Genomic DNA, 18,546 nt, shown 5'->3' on the forward strand with positions numbered 1-18,546 from the left:
CTCATTTTCAGATTCAGGCTTCATATTACACTTGCAACCGGCCTATATCTATAGGAAGTGGCTGTGTCATACACCATGAGTCCGGTGTTAGTCCGGGTAAATACCTGCTTCCTCGTACTCCGGAGGTAATAACCACTACCATGAACTACGCGACCCTGCTCGTTTGCCGTTGACAACTGGTGCGTGAACCCTCCTCAAGGAAATATATAGCGGTACGAGTAAAACATACCGGCACACACCCTGCGCTAGCGGCAGCCTAACATGCGTTTTGCCGAGATTACTTGACAGTAAATCGGCGCGATTTGAATTCGGAACGATTTGAAAAAAATAAACTTATTTTTTTTGTTTTTATTTTTGGAGTTCGAAAAAGTTTTTAACTAATAAAAATGTTTCTGTGGGTGGTTCTTATCACGTTGGTGCTGTGGACAGTGGTGTTCAGGTACAGGAGACAGAGGATGTACAAACTGGCGGGAAAGATCCCGGGACCCAGCACAGAACTACCCGTCATAGGAATTGCACACACCTTAGCCGGAGACACAGAGGGTAAATATTAGATAGATTTATCTAGTTAATATAAATAAATAATAGTTAAATAGGTAAACATACAAAAAATATTATTTGCTATGTCCAAAAAGGGTGTGAATATTCGTTCTTGTTACACAATATTAGGAGAAGTACGTAATTACTAAGTACATTTTTAACAAAAGGAAATAAATGTTTATTGTGCTATTGAACTAAATACATTAATTTTCTTTCTTTCAAATAATAATTAATAGTTACAATCGGCGATTCTGTTTTTTTACTGTAAAGATAAAATCGTAAACGTTTAGATTAATATAGAGAGTTTAAAAAATACCTAGCACTATAATAATAATATTATTTAATTTTTTAACCGATATAACTATGTCAAATAAATCACAATTTATAATTACTAGTTATATCATACACACCTCATTGATATGCCAAACATAATAGACATAATTATATTGTTGTTTAATCGATCGGTAGAGAACCGTAATGCGTTCTGAGAAATGTCTCAATCTCATGTATAAATAAGTGTTACAAAGCCAATAATACCTATTATCAGGGATGTTATGGATATCCGTAACCGTAACCGAAACCGATTCAAAAGTTTCGGATAAAGGCGGAGTCTAAATCTTAATATCACGCGCAGCATCTTGCTATTTAAATGTTACATTTTTAAAAGTTTAATACCCATAACCGAAATTATCCGAAAGTTTCGGATAATCCGAAATGATTTCATATCCGTAACCGTAACCGAAACCGGTATAATATTATTCTAATATCCGTAACCGTATCCATAACCGAAACTTCATATCCTTAACATCCCTGTATTATTGTGGCTTACAAAAATATGATTTCCACTGGGAAAAATCATAATGGGAATTGAACCTGGACCTGTATTCTTTTCAGACATTATGTCATGGCTACAACGATATAGCTACGCAGCTATGGAGCACGATGGAATCTTGAAAGCCTGGCTCAATCATATACTGTATTTTAGTAAGTACATTTAATTACTCACAAACTTTAAGGCCGTTTGTAGACACCTGTTTTTTCACCGGACGAAAAACGGATATCCTTTGTTTGGTGTCAATTTTCTCGCCAGACCTATTTATTTTATTTTTTTTATTTATTTATTGTGCACACCTTCATTAAAATACACCACCGGTAAATCACGCGAAAAAATTGAGCCGTAGTCCGGTCAATGAAACGGATGTTTACAAGCTGCCTAAGGTCTTGGTAGGGTAAAAAGATTATGAGACATGTAGAGGCTCCTTAAGAGCAAAATATAATAATATGACGATTTGTAAGTACTATTTAAATAGACTATACAAATAAAGCAATTTTGACTTTGGGTTGCACCATCTTAGATTAACTTTAACAAACTTCAAATTCCATACAAAAACACCGGTCCACCACTATAAGTAAATGATTTTAAAAACAAACCTCACAGAAGTGAATGTTTCTGTTATAATTCACAATATTTAATTTTAAGCATTAGGGGAGGCCTATGTTCAGCAGTGGACGTCCTATGGCTGAAATGATGATGATGATGATGAATTTTATAAAACTAATTTTAACTTAAACATTGCTGAAAGTATCCCTCTGATTCGGTAATTCAGTTGCTATTTTCATTATTGATGTGTCTTCCTGAAAAAAAAAATTTATAAGTTAAATAACTATTGAAATGAGTAATAGGTACTATATTTAATCATTTGTATTTATAAATACGAATGAATGTATGTATTTACAAATTAAAATATGAGTATGACGTGTGACAATGTTCATATTGTACGATGTAGTACACCTGTTAATAGGATAGGTACCTACCTTATGTAGATGCAATCTTTTATTACGTTGAAAACAATTATGCATTTAAGATGACTTATGTGATTGCTCTAATGGATATAATTAATACTACTTTGGAAAACACGCTAGCTCTAGAAATGGAATAAAAAATTAATTCCAGGAAATTGCATAAATTGCTAATCTATTGCAACTGGAACGCTGTCGAATGACAAGCGATAAAAGTTCAAAATACAAAAACCTCTATTAAAGTTATAATTATCAAAGATTCAGCTAAGCAATTAATAAATAATATGTTTTGAGGTATATAAACTTTCAAACAGTTAGCAACTTTAGCAAATAGCTATTGAACTACTAAATTATGTTACCTACTCATAAAATTAAATGCTCAAAAATGTTTCGTTACTCAATAAAATAGGTAATCTGAACATGATAAATAGTGGTTTATAATAATTATACTACACCCATAAGGTGGCCAGACGACCTCATAAAAGTACTCGTAGCAGGAAGGCGCTGGATGCAGGCCGCTAAGTACCAACCGGGCATTATGGAAATCATTGGGGGAGGCCTATGTTCAGCAGTGGAGGTTCTGTGGCTGAAATTATGATGATGATAATGATGAGTAAATATTTTTTATACTCCTATACAGGTTAAATAAGTACAGTCAGCATGAAATAGTTCGTAACACGCAAAGTAGCCAAACAGTTCGCTACACGTCTTTGTTACAATTGGAATAAGGTTGTGTTGACAACTTACAACTTTGGATGTCACGTATTATTTGACGCTGACTGTACTCTACTCAGAATCGGTCAAAACCACTTTTGACTGCCAAAAGTGGCCCTTGCTCAATATCACTTTGACTGATTTTTCCAGTAATACCAAATGTTTTCTACAGTTGTGATAAACCCCGTCGACATGGAAGTGATACTGAAGTCTTGCCTGGAGAAAGATGATCTGCATAGATTCATAAGAAACGTTATCGGATATGGCGGCATTTTTGCGCCAGGTAAGTTGCTTATTTTATTATCATAAAAAATATTGCCTCAGATTTAATTTTTTTGTTTTAAAATTATTTACTTAATACTCGTATGTAGGTATATTTTTAGTTATTCCCAAACTGCAGTTGTGAATTCGTTGTTAATCAAGGCAACTTAAAATTTGAAAATTTTGTTTTGGTCCCATGCAATAAAGTTTGTTATGAATATTAATGTATGTAATAACTTCATTATTTTAAACAAGCAACGGTAACATTTGCACAAATAATATATTGTAGCCATAAAATTGACGACATAATTATATTCGTATTTACATAACAAGGGACGGAGCCGGAAATGACACCAGTTTATTTTCATAAATATTAGTTTTACTTAAATAAATCATTCTTACAAAATGGTTTCCTTAATAACTCACAAGGAAAATGTAAAGATACACAGTGACCAGTGTCAGTGTCTTGCACAACGCTCTTAAATACAAAACATTCCAAGAAAACAAGATTAAGTAACAAATTTGACCATTGCAAGGCTATGGCCTTATGAAAAAGCTTTGGTAAACACAGACTCCGAGGTTTGTATCACCGCTATAGGTATGTATAAACACAATAACTACTCTCAACCAACATCAAATAAATCGCACCTCCCGCAACAAGCACTTTCAAACGTATGCATCCCCACTTCCCACCAATATTGGCACCATTTAAAAGCCACTAGGCTTTTTAGAACTATCTAAACTTCATTTCATGAAGCCTAGTTCTAAATTTCATTAGGAAAGGTTTTTACCCCAAAAATGTGTCTTTAGAAGGATCCAGACTCACTTCTTCAAAAAATAGGCTATTACGCTTGAGCCAACTTTTATGGCTATAAAACTGTTAAGTTGGGATTAATCGGTATCCATCTGTTAAAGAGGACACGTGTGATCATTATTTGGTTTTATAACCATAAAATTTGGTCTAATTGATCCCAGAGGTAAGCGTAAGCCCAAAGTGAGGTCTCTTTTCAAGTCACCAATATTGTTGGGGCACCATGATTGTGTCAGAAGAAAATCTTTAAAGTTCGCGTCGCGGAAGGTGCGGTTTATTTGATGTTGAGTGTAGTTTGTGAGTGTTGTGACGTGTCCATTTCCAATGTAAAGCTTTATGCCTTGGCGCAGACCACCGACTTTTAGTTGGCCGATAGTTGGGTCGGGCTGTTAATCAGTATGGACATGTATTAAAGTGCGCACATTACACCGGTTTGGTAACGGGCGATTCTTTATACAAATTAGAATCGGGAACAACTAACTATCGGCCAACTAAAAATTGGTGGTCTGCGCCTAGGCTAAGGGATATGAAAGCGGAACAGATTCAGTAAACTTAAAATAGGTGTTACCTAATAAAAGTGAATGTAACACTGATAATCGTGAATATTACGTGGTGTTATGTTAACCGCGTGCATTCTAATATTGTCTAATTTGTATGTTAATTCCAACCTAACCTTTACCTTTAAATTGACATTGGTTGTTAAACCATCGGTTAAGACACAGATTTTGGTCGCTAATAGAAATTGAATTATCAATATATAAGATGATAAGACTATAATTTTTTTAAATTAATAATTATTATTTGGGTTTGATAGGTCGTATTTAGAAAGTTAATCAAACTCAAGCAGAGCTTCAAAATTCGTCATAAGTTCTTTATTGAACGAATCCTCATGTATTTCATCGTCGTTAGCCTTCACCCTTAATAAGTATGTACAAAACTTGCTTTCTATAACCATGTTTTCTGTCTCTACCCAGTATCCATCTGGAGAAGACGCCGGAAGATCCTGGTGCCAGCTTTCAGCCCGAAGATAGTGGAGAGCTTCGTGGAGGTGTTTTCAGAGCAGAGCCAGAAACTGACGAAGCAGTTGTCAGACTACGTCAGCACAGGCAGCTTCAGCATCTGGCCATTCGTCAGCGCGTATACCCTGGACTCAGTCTGTGGTGAGTGTATGGACAAATTATCTCGTCGCTTGCCTCTCTAGCTGACGTAACTGACATTTAGCAAAAATTTCAGGCGATTAGACAGATCGATTCGTCTTGCGAAATTGATTAAGATGGTGTAGAAAAAAATAAGAGTCCTAGTTTTGAAAAAAAATGTCAGATACGTCAATTAGAGAGGCAAGCGACGATCTGAGGAGACAATAGTCGAACGGTGAAAGTGTCGAGCTGACTTGAGATCGCAGGGACGCTGGCTGGCTTGAACCATATCGCCGCTGTACTATTGTGGTAAACCCACTCGTAACACAAGCATATTTAGCTTAGCAAGTGGGGTTAACGGTTAGTAATTTGAAGAATACAAATTACTGAATAAAATACTCTATAAAAAATCATATATCTACAGATATCTACTTACTCTGTCTGACGTATTCCGGGACGGTAACCTTTGAAAACGGGGACCTTTTTGCTGCTGCAACACCGCCTTATATTACTTAAAAAGTGATATTGACTTGACTCTGTTTGTTCTTCGGTGTATTTTCATGTGGCAGGAAAATAAACGTTTTGTATTCTATCTATACTAAATCCAAACTGGATACAAATAATGGGGACATTAATAAATATTACGACGCATGAAGGCGTATCTTATTTAAAAACATTCATTAAGCTCTGACTTGTTTCTCTCAGAATCAGCAATGGGAGTCAAAATCAACGCCCAAGGGGATCCGAATACACCTTTCCTACTCTCAATGAGCCGGATCCTCAACTTGGCTTGCGAGAGGATATTCCACCTTTGGCTGCAACCAGACTGGTTGTATAAGCTGTTCACGTGGAAGTATAACGAGCATCAGAAATGCCTGAACCACATGCACGGATTCACCGATGATGTCATCCAGAAGAAGCGAGAGGAGCTCCGCAATGAACAGACGAATAAAACTGAAGCTGATAACGCATATGGTAAGTGACACAGCTGAAGTTTTATGAGCAAAGAGGAATGTTAATGATACATAGTACAACCCGGTCAAGTTTACTGCGCACCTGGCGATCGTGACGTCACATGGTCTCTCTGGAACGGATTGGGCGAACGTGAGGAGGGGTGCGGGTGGGTGCGAGGGAGAGTCGCATTCCAGCGAGGTGCGCATTTAACTCGATCGGGACTCGGGTAGTACAGTGTTTTATGGACAACTAAAACAATTAACATAGATCACATTAGGTACAGACGACTCTTACTTTTATCATAAGTATCATAACACATGAATTTTTTTGGCTGGGTATTAGTAATAATTGATCAATATCCGATTCTTCCATAAAAATGGTGAAACTGTAACGGAAGGATATTTAGAAACTAACGAAGTATGCTTTCAATTATTTCAGATTTAAGCAATTACAAAAACAAATCGTTCCTAGATCATCTTATACATTTATCTGGTGGAGAAAATGGATACACAAATGTTGAGCTGAGGGAAGAAGTCCTGACTCTAACCATAGCGGGTACAGACACATCGGCTGTGGCCATCGGGTTCACCTTGGCTTTGTTGGCGAAGTATCCCGAAGTGCAAGAAAAGGTCTACCAAGAGTAAGTGAGTCTTTATTTACTTTCTCAAACTCCCAATCAATTTGGCTCCATAACTGATGATGGCAGAATAGTCACCATTATAAATCTAAGAATGAAGGAAAAGGAATGATAAGCAATAGGTAGTAGGTATTATCTACATTAACGACTAAGGAAGAGTGTTGCAATATCTGAAATGTTCTTGAGACAACCTTAACTTTAAGTACCTAGTTTTTATTGACTTATTGGTAGTTCAATAAACTCAGTATAATTTGCAAAAAAATAACTGTTCAAAAGGTCATTGGGACGCAATAAAATTCGCATATCCAATCAAAACATCCGAATACATTATCATAACTACAAAATCGATGTCGTTTATGAGGTAATTCACTCAAGTCCGGTTTTGATGTTGATCTTCAATCACATCAATCTGGGTCGGGGATAGGGTTGCCAGGCGTCCGAATAAAGCCGGACATAGTTAGGCTTTTTGATTGCGTGTCCGGCCAAAATAACCGATGTCCGGCCTGTCCGGCTTTTGTTAGGCTTTTTATTTGGCTGCCGCGCCAGGCGAAAGTCGGGCCACAGAATAAGGCACGCACGCATCAGGACGTTAGGCACCCGATGATGATAGTACTCACTCGTGAGCTCACTAATTGCACTCCCCCCCCCCCCCCGTCGCACGTCCGGCTTTTAGGGTAAAATGTCCGGCCAAATGAAGCACATAGTCCGGCTTTTGTGTTTTTGGACCTGGCAACCCTAGTCGGGGAAGTCGTCTGACGTAACGTGACCGCTCGCAAGGCTGCGTGTTCAATGAGCATGCGCAGACGGCACATCAAGGTAAACATTCTGGCATTAATTTAGCTGTAATAGGAGCTATTTTGCCATAGAAATGTGGTCTGATGTGTGAGTCGACTGTGCAGCTGAGTTGACATTGGATAATTATCTATTTAAACTTATAATAAATCTGTAGACAGGTCAATTCTGTACATGAAATATATTTTCAAAATAACTATCAGGGGGTGATTAGTGATCGATACTGATGCCAAAAATGCAATCAGTAAAATTTTTGTCTGTCTGTCTGTATGTTCCTTATAGAAACAAAAACTACTCGACGGATTTTAACGAAACTTGGTACAATTATTCTTCTTACTCCTGGGCAGGTTATAGGATACTTAAGAATTCCCACGGGAACGGGAATTAGCGGGAAAAAACATTTGTATGAAAAATCTAAACCGCTTCAGTTAGACGCTTGAAATTTGGCATGCAGGTACCTTAGTAAACTTAAAGCTTAGTTACAACAGGATATTGCAAAATTCCCACGGGAACGGGAGTTAGCGGGAAAAAACAATTTGTATGAAAAAATCTAAACCGCGTAAGATAGATGAAGGGGGTAAAACGGGATCCACGCGTACGAAGTCGCGGGCGGCCGCTAGTAGTAAATAAAAAAAACTAAGGTTAAGACATGCAGACTTGAATCAACCCGATTCCCAAAAAGTCCTTTATTTGCTCCTGCAGTGGACACTTGAGATGATGATGGCCAAAAAATTAAGATAATAAGCTGTCGGGCCTTTTAAACCACAGCTCATCACCTCAGCACCTCAGGCAGTGCAAGACAGCTTAGATACAACTTGACGCTTTGATCTTCTTTTGTTCGGTGGTTTAGACAAATGACGTCCACTGCAAAGGCTTCCCTAAAGGTCTTCCACGACAACTGGTCCTGCGCTGCCCGCATTCAGGCCTAGACCTAGCGCGACCCTCATCAGATCATAGACCCTACCTAGGAAGGCCCTGCCCACACTACTTTTTCTTCAGTACCTATTTGGGTCCAAAGTCTTTTTAGCTACTCGTATTAATGACGTCACATTTCTCCAGGTTGTACGATGTCTTCGAAGACTCGGATCGTCCCCTAGTGAAAGAAGATTTATTGAAACTCAAGTATTTGGAGAGGGTGGTGAAGGAGTCGCTACGTCTGTTCCCTCCAGTGCCTTTCATCATCAGAAAGGTGTTAGAAGAAATCACATTACGTAAGTATTGGATAAATATTTTAGAAAGCTTGAGTTTAGGGTGATCTTAGGAACTAGCTTCCTGGAAATGTATGCTTCATATTTTGTCGTATGACCCTTAAGCCAGGTCCAGACGGGTGTAGGTAATGTGTAATGTAATCCACCGTGTAACAAGAATTCTACGTGTGGACGGCATTACATGTAAAGTGCTGCCCATGTGCCCATATTATTTGCATTACATTACACGATACATTCCATTACGCGTTACACCCGTCTGGACCCGGCTTTCAAGCCAAATGCAGAGAAATCTGACGTCATTTGGTTGAATGAAATGAATGTAATTTTCCGACTTGATCTCAATTCAACTGTTCTTGACCACTGACCGTTATACCTCAATGAATACAATAAGGCACACGTGTTGCTAAGTGGTCTGACGTTTGAAGGTGATATGTGTATAATACGTATTATCTGTGATAATACAAAGGCAGGCATGAATAAATCAAATCTAATGCATAAATCATATTAGTTTTTGATTAACCTTAACAAATTGGTGCAAAACTACAATCCTATCATGACCTTAGACAGAGAAGGTGACATTCAAACTATTAAATATTTTGAAACTATTGCTTAACATCGATACGATTTCTCAAGGAAAAAAGATAATGTTTTAGAAACATCTAATTCTAAATTGAATAAAAAAAGTGAATCAAAATTGCTGCGTTTTTAGGGTTCCGTAGCCAAATGGCAAAAATCGGAACCCTTATAGATTCGTCATGTCTGTCTGTCTGTCCGTCCGTCCGTCCGTCTGTCCGTCCGTATGTCACAGCCATTTTTTTCCGAAACTATAAGAGCTATACTGTTGAAACTTGGTAAGTAGATGTATTCTGTGAACCGCATTAAGATTTTGATGCAAAAATAAAAAAATAATAATAAATATTAGGGGCTCCCCATACTTAGAACTGAAACTCAAAAATTTTTTTTTCGTCAAACACATACGTGTGGGGTATCTATAGATAGGTCTTCAAAAATGATATCGAGGTTTCTTAAATACTTTTTTTCTAAACCGAATAGTTTGCGTGACAGACGCTTCCAAAGTGGAAAAAAGTTGGTCTCTCCCCCCCCCTCTAACTTCTAAAATAAGAAAATGAAAAATCTAAAAAAAACATATGATGTATATTACTATAAAAACTACCAACGAAAATTGTTTTGAACGAGATCTAGTAAGTAGTTTTTTTTAATACCTCGTAAATCGTAAACCGCTTATTACCGCGTAATTTTTCATAAAAATAACTTAAATTAAAAAAAAAAAAAAACATAAATCAATGGTACGGAACCCTTTGTGCGTGAGTCCGACACGCAATTGGCCGGTTTTTATTTTTAGATAAATAATGTGGATTTGAAGAGTTCAACAAAACTAAAAGTCAGAATCTTAGCCTAGGCGCAAACCATCGATTTTTTGTGGGCCGATAGTTTAGTCGGGCAGTTAATCAGTATGGGCATGTATGGAAGTGTGCACATTACACCGATTTTGTATCGGCCGCTTCTTTATACAAATTAAAATAGGCCCTAACTAATCGGCCAACTAAAAGTCGGTGGTCTACGCCTAGGCTTAGAATTATGTTTATGTATTTCACAGCCTCTGGCCGCGTCTTGCCCGCTGGTTCTGGTGTGGTGTGCGCCATCTGGGGGGTGCACCGGGACCCCAAGTACTGGGGTCCAGACGCAGACAGCTTCGACCCCGACCGGTTCCTGCCGGAGAGGTTCAACCTCAAGCACTCGTGCAGCTACATGCCGTTCAGCCAGGGCCCGAGGAATTGTCTTGGTAAGTTTCAGACTCGATGGTCGACGGGTGACGGATTTCGACAATCAAGCCGAAAACGACAACAATCATCGACAACGGAATCCATTCCGTCATGTGATTGGTCAGTTGTGAAATCTACTATTATTTACTATTATCATATTAGTTACTATAGCCACTCTTGTGGCGGAGTTTTGGGCTGACACTGTGTAGGTGTGTTGTCGACACGAAAAGAAGAAGAAGTTACTATAGCGGCCGTCCGCGACTTCGTACGCGTGGATCCCGTTTTACCCCCTTAGGGGTGGAGTTTCGTAAAATCTGTTCTTAGTGAGCACCTACGTTCTAAAAGGAACCCCCATGCAAGATTTAGACTCCTAGCACTTGTAGTTTCTGAGATTTCGTGATGAGTGAGCGAGTCAGTCAGTCAATCAGTGACCTTTCGCTTTTATAGATAGATCTATTCTTGAATTATAATTGAATTCTGAAGGTTCGTTTAGTCTCTAGTTAGGGTGATGTTTCGTAAAATCCGTTCTTAGTGAGCACCTACGTTCTAAAAGGAACCCCCATGCAAGATTTAGACTCCTAGCACTTGTAGTTTCTGAGATTTCGTGATGAGTGGAGTGAGTGAGTCAGTCAGTCAATCAGTGACCTTTCGTTTTTATAGATAGATCTATTCTTGAATTATAATTGAATTCTGAAGGTTCGTTTAGTCTTCGTCGAAAGACGTCATCATTTCAGCCATAGGACGTCCACTGCTGAACATACGCCTCCCCCAATGACTTCCACAATGTCCGGTGTGCAGGCGGTTGGCATGTATCCAGCGCCTTCCTGCTACCTTTATGAGCTTTCTAATTTACCAGAGGCAAATGGAGGATTAGGTCTCCACTCCCCACGCTGGCCTGACAGTTAAGGAGGCCTGATCCCTGTAGTGTAATATCGATCATCATCGATTGTGAATCTCTTGATCTTATCCTACTGAAATATTAAAGTAGCCTAAAGATTTATTAACTATAGTCTTTTTCACGTAAGATGATCCGTATGACACTTCAAGGTTATCCATATTACGCATACTACATATGCAGAATATTTTTGAAAAAATATTTGTATTTTATTAGCAATATAATAAAAAAAAAATAACTACCTTGTCTTGAAATATATAGTAAAATCTGAGTCTATTGATTATATTTTAATTAAATACGATGTAAAAATATCATTTATTTCATGTACGCAATGTGTGAAACGGAATAGATTTAGTGCTGGGGTATTTCTTGTATAATAAAATCGATTATTTCCGCGGTTCATTAATCGATTGCAGTGAATACTTAGTTATTAAAAACATCACAAAAATCAACTATATTTTTCGATTATTGACTTTAATAAACGCATTAAAAATAAATTAATGGTTTTTAATTTAAAGAAACAGAACCAGTACTTTTTATAAATCGTTTTTTTGAACATGAACCATGAAATTTGAATATTATCGATAAAAAATTGTTACAATAATATTTGTAATTGTAAAAAACATGTTTTTTGTTAAATAACACCTATACAAAATATTTCTCTAAAAGTAGGTTTTACCACAGAATAATAATAAGTACTACGTACAGAAGTTTTACTTCGCGAAGGTATTTAAAAAAATGTATGCTCAATGTCATTAACAATATGGTGTAATTTAGCTTGTCTCAAGAGTCAAGCAAGTTTGTCAAAAGTTTTGTTGACAAACGTCAGTGATCGGTACTGCGCCGAAGCTATAGGGCTGACTTCGGTAAAATGATGTGACGTGAGGTGCCAAACTGCAGAAAATGGCGGAGGAAATACATGATTTAATTAGCATGAATTATCATGAATAATATTAACTACTTATTTACCTCTCAGTGTCTTGAGGCAACTTAAAAAAGTACATTCTGTGTTTTTATTATTATTTAGGCAGTTAAATACTGCACAGTATTTAGTACACCATTTTCTTTATTTTTTTCCATCATACACAAGAATACGCGTGCGTGAGTCAAAGTTCGCTCGTATGTGAGGCCTTGTCGAATAGTACTCCTGTAGGGGGCAATCGTGCGTGTTTTGTTTTCGATGTAAACTCGCGGAGATGAACAGGCCTGGTTTTACTAACTCTTCGAAAAAAATCGATAGATAAATCGCTATGGTTTAGTTATGTGACATCTCTAAATCTTTCAAACTCGAAACGTCATACGGATCATCTTAGGTGAAAAAGACTATAAGTGCTATTATTCAGTCAGGGAATACCTCGACGAACAATAGAATTTTAATCAGACTAACGAACAACAATTATGACATATTTGATTTGATTTGATAATTTTTGTAAGGAATATTTTAATTGGCGACATTGATAGGTACTATTAATTTAATTTTACATTGACATTTTTTAATCATTTGACATTTATATTATTGAATCCTATAATTTTTGCACGTCTGCGATCAGACTAAACACATGATCCTATTTTAATATTGTCACCCTGTATTACTGTGTTTTTAGCAAATAAACGTTTTGAATTTGAATTTGAATTTGAATTTGAATTTGAAGATTTTTTTTATTAAGTATTAGGTAATCGATTTAAAGCTACCCTTAATCACGCTAAAAAGAATAGTTTTTAAAGATTTTTCGGTTTATTCACAGGTTATCAATACGCGTTGATGTCCGTAAAGACAGCTCTATCAGCTGTACTCAGGAAGTACAAAGTGGTGGGACCAAAGGAAAAGACGTCACAACCCCATGTTCGAGTGAAGCTGGACGTCATGATGAAGGCCGTCGACGGCTACCAGGTGGCCCTGGAGAGGAGGCAGCCAGTTACCAATAAAGTTAATTAGTGTGTTACGTTAGTATTAAGGATGCCAAGTATACAATAAATGATTGGTCAAATCAATTTTTGACGCTAAGTTTGCTTGATATGAGCATATTAGCGTAAATATTACATAGTATTGTTACAGCAGGCTCGGGTGCGCGTCGTGATAAAATCTTAACGATGATTTTTTAGACGACAAATGATAAAATGCCTCGATAAAATCATCATGACGCACATCCTAGACCTACTAGTAATGCGTTGCAGAGAGCAACTTTCTTAGTATTAAGTGACGTAGGGCGTCTTACGGTCCCCTCTCGTACTATACAGGGTGGAATTTTGTAATGCCACCTGGAGGGAAAGTATAGACATTACAAAATTCCACCCTGTATATGGTATACGGCACATCACACTATCGTGTGTGATTGGCGAGCATTTCACAATTTTGTGTGAGCTTTATTAATATGTAAATCGACGTAGTGTTAATGGTACATTAACATTAAACTGCTGTGCGGTCTTCTGTACAAACATGTTTCTTGTGTAAAATAAGTTTTTTTTACCGGCTTCTTCAGAATATCCTAGTTATTAACCAGTACATTAACATCTTTAAAAACAGATGCAAATTATGGTTCAATCTATGGTAAGTGGGTCAAATACCTGCCTTGTCTTACATAAAAATAAAAAAAACAGTTTGAAGATTTGTTAGTACAAAACTTTGTTCGCGAGTACTTTGTGAAGATTTTAGTTTTAGTCCGTGTTAATTAACTATGATAATAATATTACAATTGTAGTTTAATTACAAATTGAAATTTTATTGAGTAAAAAAAAATCTTATTTTACTAAAAAAAGTGTAATAAAGTGTAATATTATTAGTAGGTAGATACTATTGCATATTTTTTTGGTGCACAAAAAATAACTAAAGAGAAATACGAGTATGTGCGACTAGAATATTAGTTTTTACTTTGTTTAAAATCAGATTGGGTTTGGTGGATCAACTACTTCTGTAATTAAAAAAATAAAGCTTTAAAATAAGTTTAAGACGTCTAGGATTAATATAACTGCCGCCATTTTTGTCTTATCACTGTAAAGTCACAATATTTTTTTTATTATGCTGATAATAAAAAAATATTGTTTTTTTAAGAAAGTGGGGCTATAGTATGTTTTAAGCACTTAAGCTAAGTTAATATTTATTTGATTGGCTTTGGTGATAGATTGGCGCTAAATAAATGAGACTGTACATAATTGTTGTTTTTTTAATAGGTACCTACTTAGTGAAGTTACATAATCAAAACCTTATCTTTTTTTTTTTAAATACCTAAACAACACTATTCATAGTATTCATGTTGTATTTCTTTATCCCTTGAATTCCTGAAAACCTGGGCTTCTAGACAAAGTTACGTTTCAATAGATTAGTTTTTGTAATAGCTAAGCTAATGGACAATGCATCACTATCAAGCTAAATGACCCTCGACGTATCATCGAACTTTTTCTTTTTATTTTTTTTGCATAACAAGGCAGATATTTGACCACAATCGCACTTGATGTTAAGTGGGATGCAGTCTAGGATAGTACAAATCTGCCCTGTAAGTGCCTATTCACTCTCGCCTTGAAAACGCCCGGATTATAGTCTTCGGGAAAGACAGCAGCAGGCAACGAATTCCAGTCCCTAGCTGTTCGCATTATAAAAGAGTCATCGAAACGCTTAGTGCGAGCTGGCTCCTCTGACTGGAACTCCTAATCGTTACGGAGTTCCCAGTTCATTTATATGAGATGTGATGACGACCAGACATCTATAATAGAAATGTCTATTCTCTATAGTATAGAGTAGAGATGAAACGGATAGTGGTTTGGCCGGATACCGGATACCGGATATCCGGCGAGCTGCTAGGCCGGATAGCCGGATATCCGGCGGCCGGATAGTTGGCCCATTGTCTCGTTTTATGTCGTGACGAGTTTAGCGCCGGACAGGTGCTTCGAACGCGATTAGTGGGTCTAGTAGACTAAACAAGTCACACTTTTCGAAAATAGAATGTCAGATTTTGCCACTTGTCTAGGGGGCAGATCGATTCGGGCGATTTCGGTTGCCATCGTGAGTGTGTGGTTGAATAGGGAAAATTTAATTAGACTTGCTGCGTAATCTGACTGAACTGCATTATTTCATCAAACCATCAGTGAAAGAAAGATCGCCTATTTTTTATTTATTTTATTTTATTGTTAGGAAAACAAACAGCATTCTATAACACACATAGAGTTACAAATTAAACTTCACATTTGCCAAAAGAGTTTTCACAAATAGTTCTTACATAGGTATCGTTTATAGAAATTGAGTAAACAGAAACAGAAAAAGAAAAATTTTTTTTGGATGCTAAGTTAAATACGGTATTTTAATTTGGCAATTAATCAAAACTCAAAATATCGCATCATTGTTAAAACAGTAAATAGTTAGGTAATTACTGTTTTAACAACGACCTAAATTTGTTTGGTTTTAGGCTGAAAATATCTAACTGACCGTATTTGGAGTTATACAATTTCATTAATCTTAGAATAAATCGGTTCATCGCATAATTAGTACGGCAAGAAGAAATGTCAAATGTATCACATGACATCATGTTCGCTCTCGGACATCGCAACAAAACCTTACTCAAAAGGTAGGGCGAGTCAACATAGCCATTAACAACTTTGTACAATAAAAGTTGATCGCAGCGTTCTCTTCGCAAAGCAAGTTTTGTTTGGCATTTTAATTGGCTATATTTACCCGACTACGTTATGTTATGTTTTTCGACATAAATAGATATTTATTTATTTAGTATTCGTCATTAGAGTGAATAGCCCAGAAAAAAAAATTAGTTTTTTGAAAGGCCTTAATATGGCTTTTTTGTAACTTTTTGGACTTTAAATAAAAGCCGTCATTATTATAAGCCTTTTTATTGTCATTTGTCTCAAAGATTAATGTATTTAATTTTATTAAAGGAAATTGTCGTAGTTTTTTAATATCCGATATCCGGCCGGATAGTGAGTTACTATCCGGTATCCGGTATCCGGTATCCGGATAGTAAATTTAGGCCGGATATCCGGCCTACCGGATAGTTACCGGATATCCGTTTCATCTCTAGTATAGAGTCTATACTAATATGTATTAAAAACTGAGGAGTTTGTTTGTTTTCCTGAACGCGCTAATCTCAGTATAGTGATCAGTTTTAAAAACTATTTTTGTGTTGGCTTTAGGCTATATTATAACATCACCCTATAGCCAATAAAGGCTGGGCAGTAAAGAAAAATATTGCAAAAAATATGATTCAAACTATTTTCACGCGTACGTACGTAGTCGCGGGTATAGCTAAAAAAACTTTAGAAAACCATGAAACAATACGTGCCTAAAGCGTTGCTCGATTTTCCTGACATCCCATCATCAGACCCTGCCTTGGTGTGGTGACAATTGGCAAGAGTACACGACCTAAACCGCATCGACTAATCCACAATTTTGGAAAAGTTCCATAATTGACAGAGTAATCGATTAAGTGTTGTAGGTACCCATGTACACTGTATATAGAACTACCTCATTTTTATTGCGGATTAAGTAATTGTAGAATGTACATGAACCCAGAATGGTCTAGTGCCCACCCCAGTATGTTGGGCTAACGATTCAATATCCCCCCCGTATTCATCGGCATGTCAGCGGCCGAAAAATAACCCTAGATAGTAGAATTACAGTCTATTGAATGTACAGAAAAAGCCACCGTAAAAATTATATTTACGTTATACCATAAAAGCTGATTTTTATAAATCATATTTGGGCAATTATAAGGAGTAGTTTCCCCATCAGCCAGACAGTTATGACAGTTCCAACTCCTTGCCAGACAGTTTTTTTGGGGTAGCTACCAAAGCCACGATGACTCAAATTTCATAATTCACCAACATTATATCCTGTATTGGGAGCATACGCTGACAAACTTTCAGCTTTTATAAAATGACGTAGGTCTGGCGTTCACTAGCTCTTCGTCTATAAGCGGTTGCATTATGTTCAGGGTTTCTGATTTCTCGACTTATTTTTTTTCTCGAGTTTCGGGAATTCTCGAGGCCAAAGTCTCGAGTTTTCTCGGGTCTCGAGTCTTTTAATTAAAACTGTTGAAATCGGTTCAAAATTTAATAAAAACACGGGTTTTTATTAATGTTATAATGTGTCTGGGTTATAATCAATATCTAATACTGTAAAGTTTCAACAAAATCCGTTCAGTAGTTTTTGCGTGAAAGAGTAACAAACATCCAGACATCCACACAAACTTTCGCATTAATAATATTAGTAGGATAATTATAACTTAGTAATTAACTAAAGGAACAAAAGTCATAAAGTCGCGTGTACTTTAAGGATAAATAACCATACATATCTGGAGCTCCAATTAAATCACTTGTTTTCCAAAGAACACAAGTCCAAATTAATAGAAAAATTACGATTATCCTGCTTTCGCCTCCGAGATTTATTTTACCATGTAGTACCCCTGTACGACAAGCCAATCCGCACACAATATTCAGCGTAGTAGTAGTAAAAAACAAAAGAGCGGGCAACCCCACCCCTACCACGCTGTGGGCTCGGTGTCCGAGCGGTCTCATTCCTTTGTGCGCACGCGCAACGACCGCACGCAGTATAAGAAAAATGCTTAAGTGACGTCACCAGGACGTTTTTACCGACAAAAAACGTAATTATTTTAAGTTGTGCAGTGTAGTGACGAGAATTAGACCCAACACAAGGTTGGTTGTAACAACTATTTTGTGTAAGTACTCGTACATTTTTATTATAAGCGTTGTGACACGACGCGTAACTTTGACCCATTTTTAGCTCCAAGTTAACGCGCGATGTTAACCAGTAGCCATTTTTTGCTCCGAGGTAATGCGAGATGTTACCCAGTAGCCATTCTTTTGCTCCGAGGTAATGCGAGATGTTACCCAGTAGCCATTTTTTTCTCCGAGGTAATGCGAGATGTTACCCAGTAGCCATTTTCTGCTCTAGCGAGTTAATACGAGATATTAACCAGCAACCACTTTATATTCGGTCATTTTTGCGGGTCATTTTTTAACCAGTAGCGTTAATAGTACAAGTTTTACAAAACA

General features: G+C 37.0%; 1 protein-coding gene across 1 annotated transcript; it reads left to right on the forward strand.

Moving 5' to 3' along the window:
- Positions 1 to 247: 247 nt before the first annotated feature.
- Positions 248 to 14,089, forward strand: LOC135088556 (cytochrome P450 4c3-like). The gene is made up of 9 exons (XM_063983392.1): positions 248 to 543; positions 1,435 to 1,524; positions 3,227 to 3,337; positions 5,101 to 5,286; positions 5,968 to 6,237; positions 6,655 to 6,856; positions 8,705 to 8,856; positions 10,472 to 10,657; positions 13,278 to 14,089. Exons 1-9 carry the CDS (start codon positions 387 to 389, stop codon positions 13,466 to 13,468), a joined length of 1,545 nt encoding a protein of 514 aa, XP_063839462.1. The 5' UTR covers positions 248 to 386; the 3' UTR covers positions 13,469 to 14,089.
- The last annotated feature ends 4,457 nt before the right edge of the window (positions 14,090 to 18,546 follow it).

The sequence above is a fragment of the Ostrinia nubilalis genome, chromosome 4, assembly GCF_963855985.1.
Source record: "Ostrinia nubilalis chromosome 4, ilOstNubi1.1, whole genome shotgun sequence".
NCBI classification, from domain to species: domain Eukaryota; kingdom Metazoa; phylum Arthropoda; class Insecta; order Lepidoptera; family Crambidae; genus Ostrinia; species Ostrinia nubilalis.